At 42.3% G+C, this 15,309-nt stretch overlaps 2 protein-coding genes across 3 annotated transcripts; both read left to right on the forward strand.

Moving 5' to 3' along the window:
• Window positions 1–1,027: 1,027 nt before the first annotated feature.
• rps15 (ribosomal protein S15) lies at window positions 1,028–3,329 on the forward strand. The gene is made up of 4 exons (XM_047588770.1): window positions 1,028–1,228; window positions 1,624–1,709; window positions 2,169–2,403; window positions 3,168–3,329. The coding sequence occupies exons 1-4, from the start codon at window positions 1,043–1,045 to the stop codon at window positions 3,279–3,281; spliced, it is 621 nt and encodes a 206-aa protein (XP_047444726.1). The 5' UTR covers window positions 1,028–1,042; the 3' UTR covers window positions 3,282–3,329.
• A 397-nt stretch (window positions 3,330–3,726) lies between these two features.
• LOC125010283 (dipeptidyl peptidase 9-like) lies at window positions 3,727–14,390 on the forward strand. Of its 2 annotated transcripts, none has more exons than XM_047588766.1 (21): window positions 3,727–3,970; window positions 5,216–5,306; window positions 5,409–5,647; window positions 5,863–5,975; window positions 6,154–6,327; window positions 6,913–7,084; window positions 7,308–7,418; window positions 7,539–7,667; window positions 7,777–7,838; window positions 7,913–8,013; window positions 8,150–8,327; window positions 8,414–8,573; window positions 8,669–8,748; window positions 9,633–9,785; window positions 9,922–10,057; window positions 11,066–11,211; window positions 11,437–11,583; window positions 11,678–11,830; window positions 12,300–12,442; window positions 12,945–13,056; window positions 13,256–14,390. In XM_047588766.1, the coding sequence occupies exons 2-21, from the start codon at window positions 5,251–5,253 to the stop codon at window positions 13,346–13,348; spliced, it is 2,658 nt and encodes an 885-aa protein (XP_047444722.1). In that variant the 5' UTR covers window positions 3,727–3,970; window positions 5,216–5,250; the 3' UTR covers window positions 13,349–14,390. The 2 variants fall into 2 exon arrangements, with proteins under 2 accessions (XP_047444722.1, XP_047444723.1); XM_047588767.1 differs by having other exon boundaries at window positions 6,916–7,084.
• Window positions 14,391–15,309: the final 919 nt, after the last annotated feature.

Raw genomic sequence — 15,309 nt, forward strand, 5'->3', positions numbered from 1 at the left:
TTCAGCTGAAAGAGATGGATTGCACATCTAATTTCCAAGTAAGTTCACCTACATGAACAAGGTTGTGAAACAACACCACAACTTCCTCTGCGAATGACCTCACACACAAAGGATGAAAGCAACTCCAACTTTTGTTATTGTTAGTGTTTCTCTTGGTTAAAGTTACTTAACCAGTGTGGCAACTGTGTTCCATCTTGCATTCAGAAATTAAGGTTGATGCTTTTGTCCTGCCCTCCGGCTTTGTGAAGCCTCACCTTGTGATTTCTTACCTGTTCAGGCAATTGCGCACCGTGTGAAGACAAAAACAAAAGGAAGCCAAAACTTGATTTTATAAACTAGTTCATGCAGTTTGTCCAAATTTGAGTTTATACATGTGAATCGTATGAGCAAATTAGTTTAAAGCACATCATTTACAATTTACAGATTTTAAGCAGTAACTCATGCCTACAATAGTATTGATAATTTACACACGTTATGAATCATAACTAGTGCTTCTTCCAGTCTTCTATTGAGGTGGACGCAGTAAGGAACTCTCACAAATTGAGCAATCAGCACTATGACTATCTTAATTGCTTAATGTCAGTAGAAGAAGTGTGATAAAAGTGCCATGTTGGTTCATTATTAATAATGACACATCGGTGTGTTGTTAGTATTTTAAAGAGGCTACACAAAGTAGCCTGGCTTCCATCCAAGGCTTTCAACATCACATTCATGGGGGTCACTAGATAAATCTGAGGACTTTAAGTGGGCATATATGACCAAACAGGAATGAAGAGACATTTTTTAAAAGTAAATAAATAAATATTAAACAATCTAATAGGGTTGCTGGGGTTTAATAAGGTCGCATCAAATGAAAATAAAAGTTCTTTATCTTTACTTAATTTCCACGACTGCTTAGCATTGTTCAGCTTTCATTTTCATTAGTCATACGCTAACAATAGAGTCGATTGTCGTTTTTTTCTGTTCAGTGACTGTCTATGTTTCAGATATGCCGATCTCACACTGCGAAAATCATTGGTAAAATAAACTAAAATGAAAACAGATGACGTCGATAAACCTCGAAAACAAAATGAGACTGGACATTGGAGTTTGTGTGAAACTGCCCCACCTGCTGTTCAAAGAGGGTACTAACGCCGGAAGACACCACCGGATGTTTGACTCAAATCGCGCGATATCAGAGCCAACGAGAGTTCTGGCCGTTCTTTTCCCCGGAACATCAGGCAAGATGGTAGGTCGCGTTCCGATCATGAACCTAGTCAAATCTCAATCTATATGCATCAGAGCTCTAAATTTACAGATTTAGATAGGCGACTACACTACCCGACTGTTGCACATGTCCACTAACCTTTCAGTGAAAAATGGCTATTCAGGATTAATGATTAGGCTGTGTTTTTGTGCTCTGTATTAGCCATAGCCTTGGCTATGCTAAACCGGTGGTTGAAAGCTAATGGTTCAAAGTAAATAAAACATGTCTTTGCACCGATACTATGGTTGCTATCGCGAAACAATAAAATATGTCAACGTGAAATGGTGACATTGTGCGCAGCTGTGGTTTAAATTTATCTGTGTCGATGTAAATGCTAATTGTTGAAGCTACATAGTAACGATGCGCGTCTTTTCCAGGCGGATACCGAGATCAAGAAGAAGCGTACCTTCAGGAAGTTCACCTACAGAGGTGTGGACCTGGACCAGCTTCTGGACATGTCCTAGTGAGTGACAAGACTGCTGAGGATGAGTTGAGACACAGTTGTGCCTAAATTTTGCCCCAGTGGAGTTTTAAATAAGCGTCATTGAGAGTTTTTGCAGTCCTTTTATGATTCACACAAAAATGTGGAATTCAGCTCCTCGAACTTATTGTAATAGTGGTTTATTGATGATTAGTGGTGATTTTACCAACATGACAATATTGGGTTTTATAAGTGACGTCAGTTAACTACCCCAGAACATGTAAGTCAGATGTGTGTGGCTCTTAAAATGATGAGACACAAGTCAGTGATTATATAAATTACCACTGTCATGTAACCGGAGGAAGTAAGAATTTTGAATGGTTATGTTTGAAGTATGTGTCTGAATGTTCTAAGAGGGTTTTTTTGCCCAACCAGCATTCCTTTACCTCGGTAATGACCACAGGCTTTGACGTCGCTGTCCCTTCTGTCTGTCCTCTGTAGTGAGCAGCTGATGCAGCTGTACTGTGCCCGCCAGAGGAGGAGGTTGAACCGTGGCCTGCGCCGCAAGCAGCAGTCCCTCCTGAAGCGCCTGCGCAAGGCAAAGAAGGAGGCTCCCCCCATGGAGAAACCCGAGGTGGTGAAAACCCACCTGAGAGACATGGTCATCCTGCCTGAGATGGTTGGGTCTATGGTCGGCGTGTACAATGGCAAGACTTTCAACCAGGTTGAAATCAAGGTGAGGTGCTTTTAGCTGGGTAGTGGGTGAAATATGTATGAACTGGAAACAAACTTTCTAGGTCCACTGCCAGTGTTAAGGTTGAATTGGTTGTGGTATAATGGAGCCATTTATGAATGAATGAAGGTTAGGTATTCAGTTTTTACTCTTGTGAGCTGATGTCATTGTGTTAATGTGAAAGCACAAGGTGTTCTACTAGTTCTCTACAGTCTATACAATTGTAATTCATAGTGCAATACAAATCCACTGAAGCACAGATCTTTAAGTACCCTTTAACTGAATCCAAACAGGTGGACAAATGACACTGACTTCTATTTATATTAGTATGTTTATGTTGCTTTGCACATTTCCATTCATATAATTGAGTGAAACCATCCACTTGATTGAATTTTGTGTATAACATTACCTAAAACATCAATTTCAGCACCACAATACTAAAAACATTCAACATCGTAAAAGAGACCAGCAATGAACACTACAACCATCATAGGAATGATCAGAATTAGCATTGCTTACATGATTATGCAATGTAGATGCTAATTCCGAAATGGACTGAACTCCTCCTGTTGTTGTTTTATATTTACACCGTGTCATTCCTCTGTAAATAACACATTAAAAAGACCATATCTTAAAATTGCTACCATCTGCCTCTTGAGGTTTGATGTTTAATATTAAAAAATAGTGTTCTTTACCACATGTATCTTGTACTCTGAGTTGGAGTGTGTTACTGGTAACTAACAGAATGCTCTTGGTCTTCTCCACAGCCTGAGATGTGTGGTCACTACTTGGGAGAGTTCTCCATCACCTACAAGCCAGTCAAGCACGGTCGCCCCGGTATTGGAGCCACACACTCTTCTCGTTTCATCCCTCTGAAGTAGAATGGCTGTATTCTTTGTATAAATAAAAAAACTGGGTGCTCCGCACAACTTCATTGTTTCACTGTCTTTTTCTTAATATAATGAAATGCTTGTATTAAGGGCTCTTGTGGTCATATAAACCTTGTATGGTGCATTGATTTAATGGGGTTTGGTAAGGAAGGCACATAATGGGTGCTTAAGGTATAAGGTTTAAGTGTTAAATGCGATTTAATCACATGTCAATCTATGACTACGTGTTTAATTAAAGTGTTATTGGTGATACAGATGTGCATCAAAATATTGAAAATAATACCGATTTGTTTTAAATCGTTATCACTAGATAACGATTTGTCAGAGTTATTTAAATCCTGTGGTAACGCTCTGATGCTTTTCTTTGTTCTTCTGAAACTTGTCAAACAGTACGCAGATGTGACATGTAATGGTTTAACAAGGGTAATGTTTAAAATAAGCGCTGACATCAGATCTACCATGACTGACGCTGACGCCACAGCAGCGGTGCAGCGCTGAAAGGGTTCCGGTGTGTACCCTGTCATGACTAAGGTTCCGCCTCCTCCCGATCTGAAAGCCAGTTATATTCTGTGTGTGGCCATTCTGGGCCATGGATACAACCTTTAGCAGTCGCAAAATCTGTTTATTGACGCCTAGCTAATAAAGACTTCAACCTGGTTAAAGCAACAGTGGCCAGATTGGTAAGCATTTTCTCTAATTTTAGCTTGTTTCTTGGTGACGCTATGTTGGGGGTCTGATTTTACAGAGAACCAGCTCCGCCAGCTAAAGGCTTCCTAGCCTCCCGCTAGGTTCCCTGTAGCTAGCTGGTTAGCTTCATGGAGAAAATGACAGAGGGAGCTGTCATGTCAAAACACAGCTACATGTTATAAACGGATATCGTATAATAATTGCCAGTTTCTAAGAGCGGTTGCTTTCTTTAATCGCTGTCAAATTCAGTTGAGGTCGTTTTGGTTAATGGGCTAACCCTGATGAATTTGCCGGTGTGACCGAGGAGTTTCTATGCGAGAACAAAGATCTATTGTAGGCTAGCTAACGTAAACCATTAACGTCAGTGCTACCGGTGTTTTCCTATTTCACTCGACTCGTCCCCCACCCTCAAAACTAGCTCGTTAAAAGGTACTAACCGTGTAGATGTGTTTTCCTACAGCGCTTACCGTAGTCCTTTCCGATTTGAACATGTTTAATAAGGCAGAGCCCACGTTCAGTTAAAGTTTAATGTACACGGGAGATTTTGAGTCCCGATGCTACAAATGTAAATTCTCCCACTCACAAAAACACATTCGTGAAAAATCGCATTCATAATTTAATTCCTCATACACGTCTGTCCAGCTGGAAAAGTGTGTCATGTAAACCGGGCACTGATAATTGTTGAAGGATCTTTTATGGTTTGGTGACTTACGCTAAGGTATGCGACGGTGTTTGTGTTGAGCTCACGGTTAAACACAGATCTAAGGTGCCTCACAACATCACCGGACCAGTTGTATATGACTGTTCCCACCGCTACTTGCGTCACACTAATCCCATCCTCAACACAGATTATAAAGTGAGGAATGTCGCGTATTCCCTAAATCCTGTAAAGCAGATGTAAATACATCAGCTGTGCTGCCAAAGAAGTTTAAAGGGAGTTGTGGTCTTTGATTGCGGCTTATGGCTGTACTTTTAAAACACTGGCTCCATGTTTCTGTGTCATTATCTTATAAAGTCTTAAGTACTGGTCGATGGGTTTCCCTCTTTTTTGAGGTGCACTCTGTATGTTTGTGTTGTCTAAGAACTGCTGTCACACAGTCACTAATGTCTTATAAGACAGGAGTGGTGCTGACAATCCTTTGTCCATACATATCTATGAGGATTTTCTGCCCCCATTTTCAAGACTTCTAACCTCCCAACCCGCCAAAATTATTTAAACCTATCTACTCTGTTCCTAGGTTACAGGATTGGAGTCAGGTGTGTTGACCGGTGAATGCATAGAGTCAAGAAGGTCAGACTTTGTGACAATAAAGAGGGTATTTGGAAAAGGTACAGTATTCACGTTAAGATGCGCATGAATAGTATCATAACCAGTTCCATTAAAATAGTCTGCATTGCACCACTCATCAGTACTTGATGTCCCTTGTCCAGCTGTGTGGCTGTGAGCATGACAGCGGTGGACGGCCTTTCGGACAGCACAGAGGTGGTGGAGATGGAGGATGTGCCATCTCAGTTCTTTGTGGAGAAACACTCTTGGGAGGGCCTCCGCGATATTATCCACTGTAGCAGGAAGTACTCGGGCATGATCGCCAACAAGGCCCCCCACGACTTCCAGTTTGTGCAGAAGAAGGACGACAATGGGCCCCACTCCCACCGCTTGTACTACCTCGGTAAGATGATTGAAATGTGATCGTTTAATGTGTCACGCTTTTTTGTTTTTTCTACAAATTGCGTTCACGTGACTCGGTCACAATTTCTTGCTCCGGGCGGTGGAATATGATTGCCTCATGATGTTAAAGCAGACGCTGTGTTAAGCTTCTCCTTTCGCAGTTATCACAGGGATTTTTGTTTTGCTGGAACTGCATATGTTGCTTTTTTTTCCCAGGAATGCCTTACGGAAGCAGAGAGAACTCGTTACTCTACTCAGAGATTCCCAAGAAGATACGCAAAGAGTCCCTTTTAGTGTTGTCATGGAAACAGATGCTGGATCACTTCCAGGTGAATTCCTCTTCTTTTCCTGTTTGTGCAGTGCAACCACTTAAAACTCCAAATATAAAGCGTGGGTCAGAGTATGTTTTTGTTTTTGTTTTTTTTTTAGTATATGCAGCAAACCTTTAAAAACTGTCTTCAGTGAATCGTAATTTCGTACATGTAATTTCCTCTTTGTTTCTCAAAGGCTACACCACACCAAGGGGCCTACTCCCGGGAAGAGGAGCTGCTCAGAGAGCGTAAACGTTTGGGAGCGTTTGGTATCACTTCTTATGACTACCATTCCCAGACAGGCTTGTTTCTCTTCCAAGCCAGCAACAGCCTCTTCTACTGTCAAGACGGAGGCAACAATGGCTTCATTGTGAGTACACGGCTGTTATTTTTTGCCGAGTTGGAATTTTTAAATTTAGTTTATTGATTATTATTATTTAACTTCGAAAGTTAAATGTAAATTCAAACACTCTGCATCCGTATTGGTAGAAGAAGGATATCAAGAGGCGTCTGATTGTGGGAGCTCTTTCTCAGAATTCTCCCTGAATCAGTGGTTTCAGTGTTGAAAATAATTTGATTTCACCCCATTTTTAAGTAGGTAGTTGCTGGTTGTGATAGGTTAGCAAGAGAAACACTGGGTAAATGAAACTAAATGACAACTAAATGGCCTATTTTTAATGAAGCAAATCACTGAAAATTAACGCAGCTGGCCATGATGGATATTTGCTGTTTACATGGTTGTATAGTCCGACAAATCCAACCTGTAGTTATTTAAAAACAACAGAAAACAATACAGTTTGTTGTCCCCAAGTTAGTTAAGTTTGAAAATTGAATGTGTTTCTATTCATCAGCATTTAACATGCTGCATTTTTCAAGACAGTTTCTGCCAGGTTTCGCACTGCGAATGTCACTTTTTCAGTTTGCCTTTGACTAATATGGTTCATGTTGGTTTTAGCAGTCTGCACCAGTAAAGCCTGTGGAAATCAAGACCCAGTGCTCCGGGACCCGGATGGACCCAAAGATCTGCCCCGGAGACCCTGACTTCATAGCCTTCATCAACAACAATGACCTGTGGATAGCCAACATTAAGACGGGCGAGGAAAGGAGACTCACGTACTGTCATAAAGGTCAGGAGACTCTATCTTTCATTTCTATCATTTGAGACGGCGATATAGAAAATATCTTGCTATAAATCCTTTAATTTTTTCCTTAAAAAATAGTCTTGATTACTTTGATTGCAACATTTAGATTCAATGTTTTGACATTACAATATCAGTTTATGTGTATATCTAGGGTTATAAATGTACTGTTACATTGGATGTAAGCTTTTTACTAATTGTTTTCTTTCAGGTGTAGATAATGTTAAAGAGGACCCTAAGTCTGCAGGTGTAGCAACATTCGTCATCCAGGAGGAGTTTGACCGTTTCACTGGCTACTGGTGGAGTCCCTCAGCAGTAGAAGGTTGGCAATTAGCTGCTTACTATTATTAATAATGTACTCAAGGAACATAAGTGACAGCCAGGGCTGTAAGCTTGTCTCCACAAATTACACTTTCAAAATGTATCATGTTTGTCCCGTCAGACCCCAGCGGAGGTAAAACGGTTTACCTTCTGTACGAAGAGGTGGACGAGACGGAAGTAGAAATCATTCATGTTCCATCTCCGGCGCTGGAGGAGCGGAAAGCGGACGCATACAGATATCCTCGCACAGGTCAGAGCAGCCCTACACACACACACACACACACACACACACACACAGATCTGGATTAGGGAAATGTTTTATGTCCAACATTTACAGTTTGCTATCGTCTTCTTTACAGGTAGTAAAAATCCCCAGGCTACCCTGAAACTGGCCGAGATCAAGACCGACCATCAAGGAAGAGTAAGCCTTTCACTACCTTCTCTATTCTTCAGCACAATCTTTTGGTGTTGACCAGTGCCTGTGTATACTTGCAGATCGTGAGCACACAAGATAAAGAGCTGGCTGCCCCCTTCACCTCTTTGTTTCCTGGGACAGAGTACATCGCAAGAGTAGGATGGACAAGTGACGGCAAATAGTGAGTGTTTCAGTCCAAACTTTGATTCTGTGGAGTCAAGAGGAAATGCAGCTTGTTCTGATATTGCTGTGGAGGTTAATGATGTCTTGCTTAGTTTTTATTTTCCGTTTTAAAGCAATCTTTTGTGTCCTCCTAGTGGCTGGGCAGTGCTGCTGGACCGCAGTCAGAGGAAACTACAGCTGGTTCTGCTGCCTCCAGCGCTCTTCATCCCTGTGACGGACGACCCAGCTCTGAGGCAGGAGAGTCTGGAGGCTGTGCCCAGCAACACTCAGCCGTACATCATCTACGAAGAGACCACAGATGTCTGGATAAATGTATGTCTCTTTACGTTACAAGTCTTTGTTTACATCGGTTGCCGTTCAAACTCATTTCTAATTAACGTCTTTTTTCCTTTGCGCAGGTCCATGACATATTCTATCCTTTTATTCAAACAACAGAAGATGAGTTTACATTCATTTGGGTAAATGAGTCAAAAACGGGTTTCAGTCATCTGTATAAGATCACATCCCTCTTACAAGTGGGCTCCTACCGTTGGACAGATGACTACCAACACATAGAGGGTAAGAGACCAGGAAATGTGGATTTATAGCTGAGTTGTTTGTTTTTTTTTATATGACAAATAGCATGTTGATTCTGTTATGTTATGTCTTCGCAGGAGACTTCAAATGTGCAATCAAGGAGGAGGTTACATTGACCAGTGGAGAATGGGAAGTGCTGGCCAGACATGGTTCCAAGGTTAGACAAAGTTTCTTTGTGCTGGATACGTAAAATCCCACATTTAAAAGATACAGTTGGTTACAGGGTTAAAGTGTGGGAGGAGTTTTGATGTGTGGACTACAGCATTCTGGTTTTTAAATGAATTACTGTGAAACCCTGATTCTCAGCTGTACTTGAGGGCGTTTACATCTACATCAGATGAAGAACCAGTCACAGAATTAAACAACAGAATGATGTCATCAAACCGAGAATAGAAGCTGTGTCCTGCTTGAAATGAAACCGACTGCAGCTTTAGCTTTTGATTTCACGTTGCCACTGCAGTATCAGAAAACTAAAAAAAAATCCTTAATTCGCTCACATTGATCACACAGTATAGACACAGACACCTTTGAACACCGTAAAGCTGTTTAAGTTAACGCACTTTTACTCCCTCGCCTTTAACTAACCTTAATGTTTGTCTGTCATTGGCTAAAAAGCACTTACAGGGAGCTTGTTTGTTCTTTTATTCTGTTTTCTTTGCTTGTTTTGTTTGTCTGTTTTTGAAGTGATTTTGTGTGTGTGTGTTTTACGCCTTTTATCTTAATCTTAAATCTATTTTATGTCCCAATGTAAAGCACTTTGGCTTCCCCTCTGGTTTTTAAATGTGCTATATAAATAAAGTTGATAGATTGATTGATGAACCATCACCAGAGTTGGCCAAAACGGTACACAACGTCACTGTCGATGAATCTCTTGATGTTTTTGCCGACAGACTTTGAGCACAGAAACACTTGGCCGTGATTAGATATTAGAGAAGTCATTAGATGTTGGCTGTTGCCGCAGCTACTTCTCACAATAACGCCGTGATCTGTTGATAATCGCTGTTGTCCCATCATTCCTTTTATTTTTCTGTTTCTCCTTAGATCTGGGTGAATGAGGCGACAAAGTTGGTGTACTTCCAGGGCACTAGAGACACTCCTCTGGAGCACCACCTCTACGTGGTCAGCTATGATTTGCCTGGAGATGTGGTCAGACTAACCAAACCTGGCTTCTCTCATAGCTGCTCTGTTAGTCAGGTATCACCACTCTATCATTTCCTCGCGCACGTCCCGTCAGTACATCTGTTAGAAGAAAAAAGTGTTTTTATCATATCTGTGTCTTGCTATTAATATTTAATTGCACCTCTCTTTTTTTTTTTCTCTCACTCTGCAGAACTTTGACTTTTTTGTCAGCCACTACAGTAACGTGAGCACGCCCCCCTGTGTTCACGTCTACAAACTGACTAGCTCAGAGAGCGACCCGTTACGCGTGGTGCCCGAGTTCTGGGCCAGCATGATGGAAGCACCAGGTACTTGAGCTCTCTTAAAATGTAGATAACGAAACACGCCTCCTCCCACCTTGATTCCTGAGAATCAGATTAATCCAAGTGCCAGAAGACACACCAAGTTGATAGGAAATATATATTGGAAATATATATTTTTGTTTTCATTGCTCTTTTGAACAATTGATCATGCAACACTTAAGGATAAATTACAAACTCGAATTCAATATCCACAGGTTTTCTAGGTGTGAACATTGATGTCGAGAGAGAAGAACCTCACCCCCATCACATACTTGCCGACTTACTAATTTCTTACAAAAGCAAACTCCTGTGACGCTGAATTGAAGCCCAGTGTTGGTGCATTTCCGCGGATTATCACGTTCCCAGCCAGAACAAAAGGATGAAAATAACTATACATTTTTCAAATATGACACGAGGCATGTTTGAAGGTTGCCCGCCCATCTGTGCTTTTATTTTTGGCACAATCAATAGAGCTGAGTGGAGTCTGGAGGGGAAGGTTGCGGTCTGGTTTTGATTAGATCAAGGACGGGCATTTTGATCTGCAGTGGCGTCCTCCAGACATCTATCAGATAACGTGGTGCTCGGGCGTGTACGTCATCATTTGTGTCAGAGGTGATCGTTGTTGCTTGTGATTAATTGAAAGAACCGGTTGCATTTACCAGTGTGCTGCTTCGGTGGGTGAGTCAGAGTCAGAGGCTGAGTGATGTCCCAACACAGCAGCTTCCAATGACTCACTGGTCACGATGTCAGCCGTGCGTCGAATATCCCGGCTTTGGCGTACAAAAATATGGCGCTACATGAAAACATGTCACTGAAAAAGTGGACCATTTCAGAATTAACCTCAGTTTCCTTCAGGCATTGTTCCCTTTCCAGTGTGAGGTGCACCACTAGTGCTCCAGCCAGGTTTCTTTTCTTCACACGAGGCCTTTCAGATATGTCACAACTTGATTTGATCCTCAACCTCCAGGTAGTTTTGACTTGTCTTTAACCAGTCACCACATGTCTTTCTTCCAGGTTGCCCGGGTGATTACAATCCACCTGAGATCTTTGATTTCCAAGGGAACTCAGGCTTCCGGCTGTATGGGATGGTGTACAAGCCTCACAACATGCAGCCTGGCAGGAAACACCCGACGGTTCTCTTTGTGTACGGAGGCCCACAGGTTTGTGACAACAACACTCCGTGCCGCTTCAGTCTATGATGTTACCACATCATTGTTTTGATGGTAGAAAAGCTTATACACTGTCAGTGCAGACTGTTACTAGTGACCATCAGTCTGGGAGACTGAGATCGTCCCTTTGTGTCCGGCTGATGTTGCTTTGAACTCATGTTACTGTAAATGGAAACAGCCTTTGAGAAACATTTTGCGTGTCTGTTGCGTACTTAGGTGCAGCTGGTTAACAACTCCTTCAAGGGGATGAAGTACCTCCGCCTGAACACCCTGGCTTCTCTGGGCTACGCTGTGGTCGTCATCGATGGGAGGGGTTCCTGTCAGAGGGGCCTTGAATTTGAAGGAGCTCTGAAAAACAAAATGGTAAAGAAGGAGAGAAAGAATAAAATGAGAGTGAAATATATGGTTGTTTAATGTGTAAGTGCCAGTTATTACCGGCCTCTGTTTGTCCCTCCAGGGTCAGGTGGAGATTGAAGACCAGGTGGAGGGGCTGCAGTACGTGGCGGAGAAGTTTAACTTCGTGGACCTGAGCCGTGTCGCCATCCACGGCTGGTCCTACGGAGGTTTCCTCTCCCTCATGGGCCTCATCCAACGGCCCAATGTCTTCAAGGTTAGGAGGCCTTTTTTTGTCCTTCAGTCTTATTTACTCTCATTAAATCACACTCGAGCAGGACTTCTCTGCTACCTCCTTAAGCCAGGAATAAGAAAGCAGTTGTTTTTATTACCTTTTAATGCGCAAAAAGTGAGAATTATTTGGTTTAAAAAAAAAAAAAAAAGAATTTGTGTTGCAGTTGCCACATGTGTCCACATGGTGTCTGTGTTGATCAACCGTTCAGCCATTAGTCTGCAGTCGATGTCTGCGCTGTTCATGTTTGTCCCTGTGCGGGAGAAATTTACACTTTGCACGTCCAACTGAGACTTAACACAGTAACAATATATTTTTTATCTAATTTTGCATTTCAACGAAACCAACGACAGTTAATCTTCATTACATCCCTCCTGTTACCGTATCTTCTTAGGAAGATGCTGTGTTTTATTCACGTCTCTTTCCGTTTGATAACGTGCCCTGTCCCTGTCAGCTGGCTATTGCAGGCGCCCCGGTGACCGTGTGGATGGCCTACGACACGGGCTACACAGAGCGCTACATGGACGTGCCTGAGAACAACCAGCAGGGCTACGAGGAAGGATCAGTGGCGCTGCACGTGGACAAGCTGCCTAGCGAGTCAGTACCAACCCACGCTTTAGCTTTTTTATTTGCGGCTTTTAATCATGCTTCATATTCTTGAGAATATTCATACCAAACCAAAACTTTGTGTCACTAACCAAGTAACCTTCCACTTTCACTAGCTGATACACGTTCAGTTTATATATATATATGTGTATATATACATATATCTTTCTGTGATTGATTTCAAACAATGCAGCTTCTAAGAGCTGTTAGAATACATCCGTCATACAGAGGTAATATTATAAAGTGCCGAGGTGACAGGTGAGATTAAGCCTGGCGACTTGACAGGCGGCGTGTTGGAGCAATGCTCTTGGGTGTTGACGCCTTGCAGCTGAACTGTAAAACTTTCTATTAATTCCTATTGGACAGTCAAGACTTTATTACTGTTGAGCAGCGCATGTTGTTTCAAGAGATGCCTTGCATGCGTTATTATTGTGTTGAAGCCTGTCATACTGTAAGAACTTGAGTTTTAACCATTTAACCCTTGCTGTTCCAGGCCCAACCGTTTGCTCATTCTCCATGGATTTCTGGATGAGAACGTGCACTTTTTCCACACCAACTTCCTAGTGTCACAGATAATCCGTGCTGGGAAGCCTTACCAGCTTCAGGTCAGTGTCAGAGGCTTGCTTCTCATATCTTAAGAGCGTTCATCGACATTCGAAAAAATATAATTTATTAATTTCTGTCTTTATTTTGCACAGTTTTCCATTGGCTTACACTTTGCGATGTATAAGGCTGTTAAATAACGTTAAATGACGCCGTACGGGATTTGAATGTCAAAAATAAACAACTGTTTCCATTTTCCAGGTTTATCCTAATGAGCGGCACAGTATTCGCTGCCCTGAGTCTGGAGAGCACTACGAGATAATGCTGCTGCACTTTCTACAACAATACCTCTGAAATAAAATGAGACAACAGGGGAGAAGTGACGTCTAGTTTTACCCCTCCAGTTGTCCGCTCATCTTTATTCTCCATGACGCCCCCCTCCCTCCCTCCCTCCCTCCCTCCCTCCCCATGTTGCCCACCGTTCATGCCCGTCATCAAGAAACACATCGTTCACAGGGCCACTGTCTCCTGTGAACCAGTCATCTCACTTCACTATATTCCCTCTTTCACTCTTTCTGTCTTGTTCTGTTACTCACTCGCTCGGTGCTCTGTCTCCTCTATGCCCTCCCTCCCCGTGTACAGTCTGGGGTATGGTTTACGAGCACAGACATTTGGTGTCTCACCCTGAAAACTGAACAAAGACAAGGACATATGGAGAAATATTTGCAGGCTGTGTCACATTGACTCATCGCTCACCCGCGTCCTCATCTCTATAGCCATGATGGTTTTTGCCAAATGTTATCGTGTTGTTCTTCCCTTCGCCCCGCCCCGCGTCATTCACTTAAGAGTGGTAGGAACGGGGTTACAGTTCATGGATATGAAATGGAATCTATACACATATTCGCAGACATGAGCCCGCACACTATACGTACATATGTAAAATACAGATTATTTCCTACACAGACACTCACGAAGACACAGAATCGCAATATCCATGCATACTGTGGGTCTGCACCCTTGCAGTTTGTGTAACGATGAAGAAAGGAAGAAAATCAAGGCTCTTCCTCTGTCCACTTGTTTTTAGTGTGTGTTGTTTAAAATCAGATATTTTTATGGATTTTTATTTTTTCTTTTTAAATGAGCGGCAACGGAGGCCGCTCATCGATATTTCTGTGCCGTTTTCTCCCTCACATCACATTGCTCGAACTGTCTGCTTGCCTTCTTAACACATAATTTATATTTGCCAAAGTACCTCTTGACTCTTGATCATGCTGGTATTTCCTTTTTTTACTGCAATAAAGACAACCGGAGGGTGAGCACTGGAGTCTTACAACAGCTTTGTACCACCGAAATACAATTTGTACATGATGATGAATAAATGTATGAATCAATCACAGGCCTTCTCTCGCTGCAGTCTTCTTGCTCTTAACGCCTCCGTTTATACCCCCTGCCCCGCGTGATCGTCACATCAGAGCTGCACTTGACCCGACCTGTCTCTGTGCTACAAGCACACAAGCTATCCTTCCATTGTGAGGAGCGCAGTTGCCATGGTAACCTTTTGATAAAACAGGGGACTGCTTCCTCACCCTGATCTGATACCACGACAAGTACCGGGCTGCCCTCATTTAAAGTCACTCCCACCAAACAAGGAAATTTCAGTGCTAGATATGAGAACTAGACAATATGAATGCGTTTGGGTAAATGTGCCGACTTACCGAGAATTAAATAGAGAATGAAGAAACCCTGCCATCATTAATATATGTGTGCTATATCAAATCAAAATGGCAACCATGAAAAGGGTCTAGCTAGGGTGACCAGATTTGTGAAAAGGAGGACTCTTCAGTTAGGGGGTGGGACACACAGAGAAACACAACGCAAACTTGATGTAAACACGTTTGAAGCTCTAGTCGAACAAAATCCTGGGCAAGTATGAAATTTTTTAAAAGTTTGACACAAATAGAGACATATCTGGGAAAAAGAGGATGTCTGGTCTCCCCATTTTAGCAAAAACTGGAGACATGCTAGCTTAGCTTTGCATAAAGCTGTATTTGATGCAAGGCTGTAGCTAGAAACCAGTTGGCTTGGCAAAAACCTAACAAATACAAAGTGACGCCCCCCTACGAGCTACCTGGAGACTGTTTGCTTGGCAAAAAGCTATGTTTGGCCAATATGCCCTGTCCAGAGGTAAGAAAATACATCAACCAGCACCTACTGAGCTGATATTTTAATGTGTACAAAAATAAATGTGCCGTAACAGATGTTTGTGTTTTTGTTTTTTTTAACAGCGGGTTAGGAGCTGGACTGTTCCTCGGCTG

The sequence above is a fragment of the Mugil cephalus genome, chromosome 7 (genome assembly GCF_022458985.1).
Source record: "Mugil cephalus isolate CIBA_MC_2020 chromosome 7, CIBA_Mcephalus_1.1, whole genome shotgun sequence".
Classification (NCBI taxonomy): domain Eukaryota; kingdom Metazoa; phylum Chordata; class Actinopteri; order Mugiliformes; family Mugilidae; genus Mugil; species Mugil cephalus.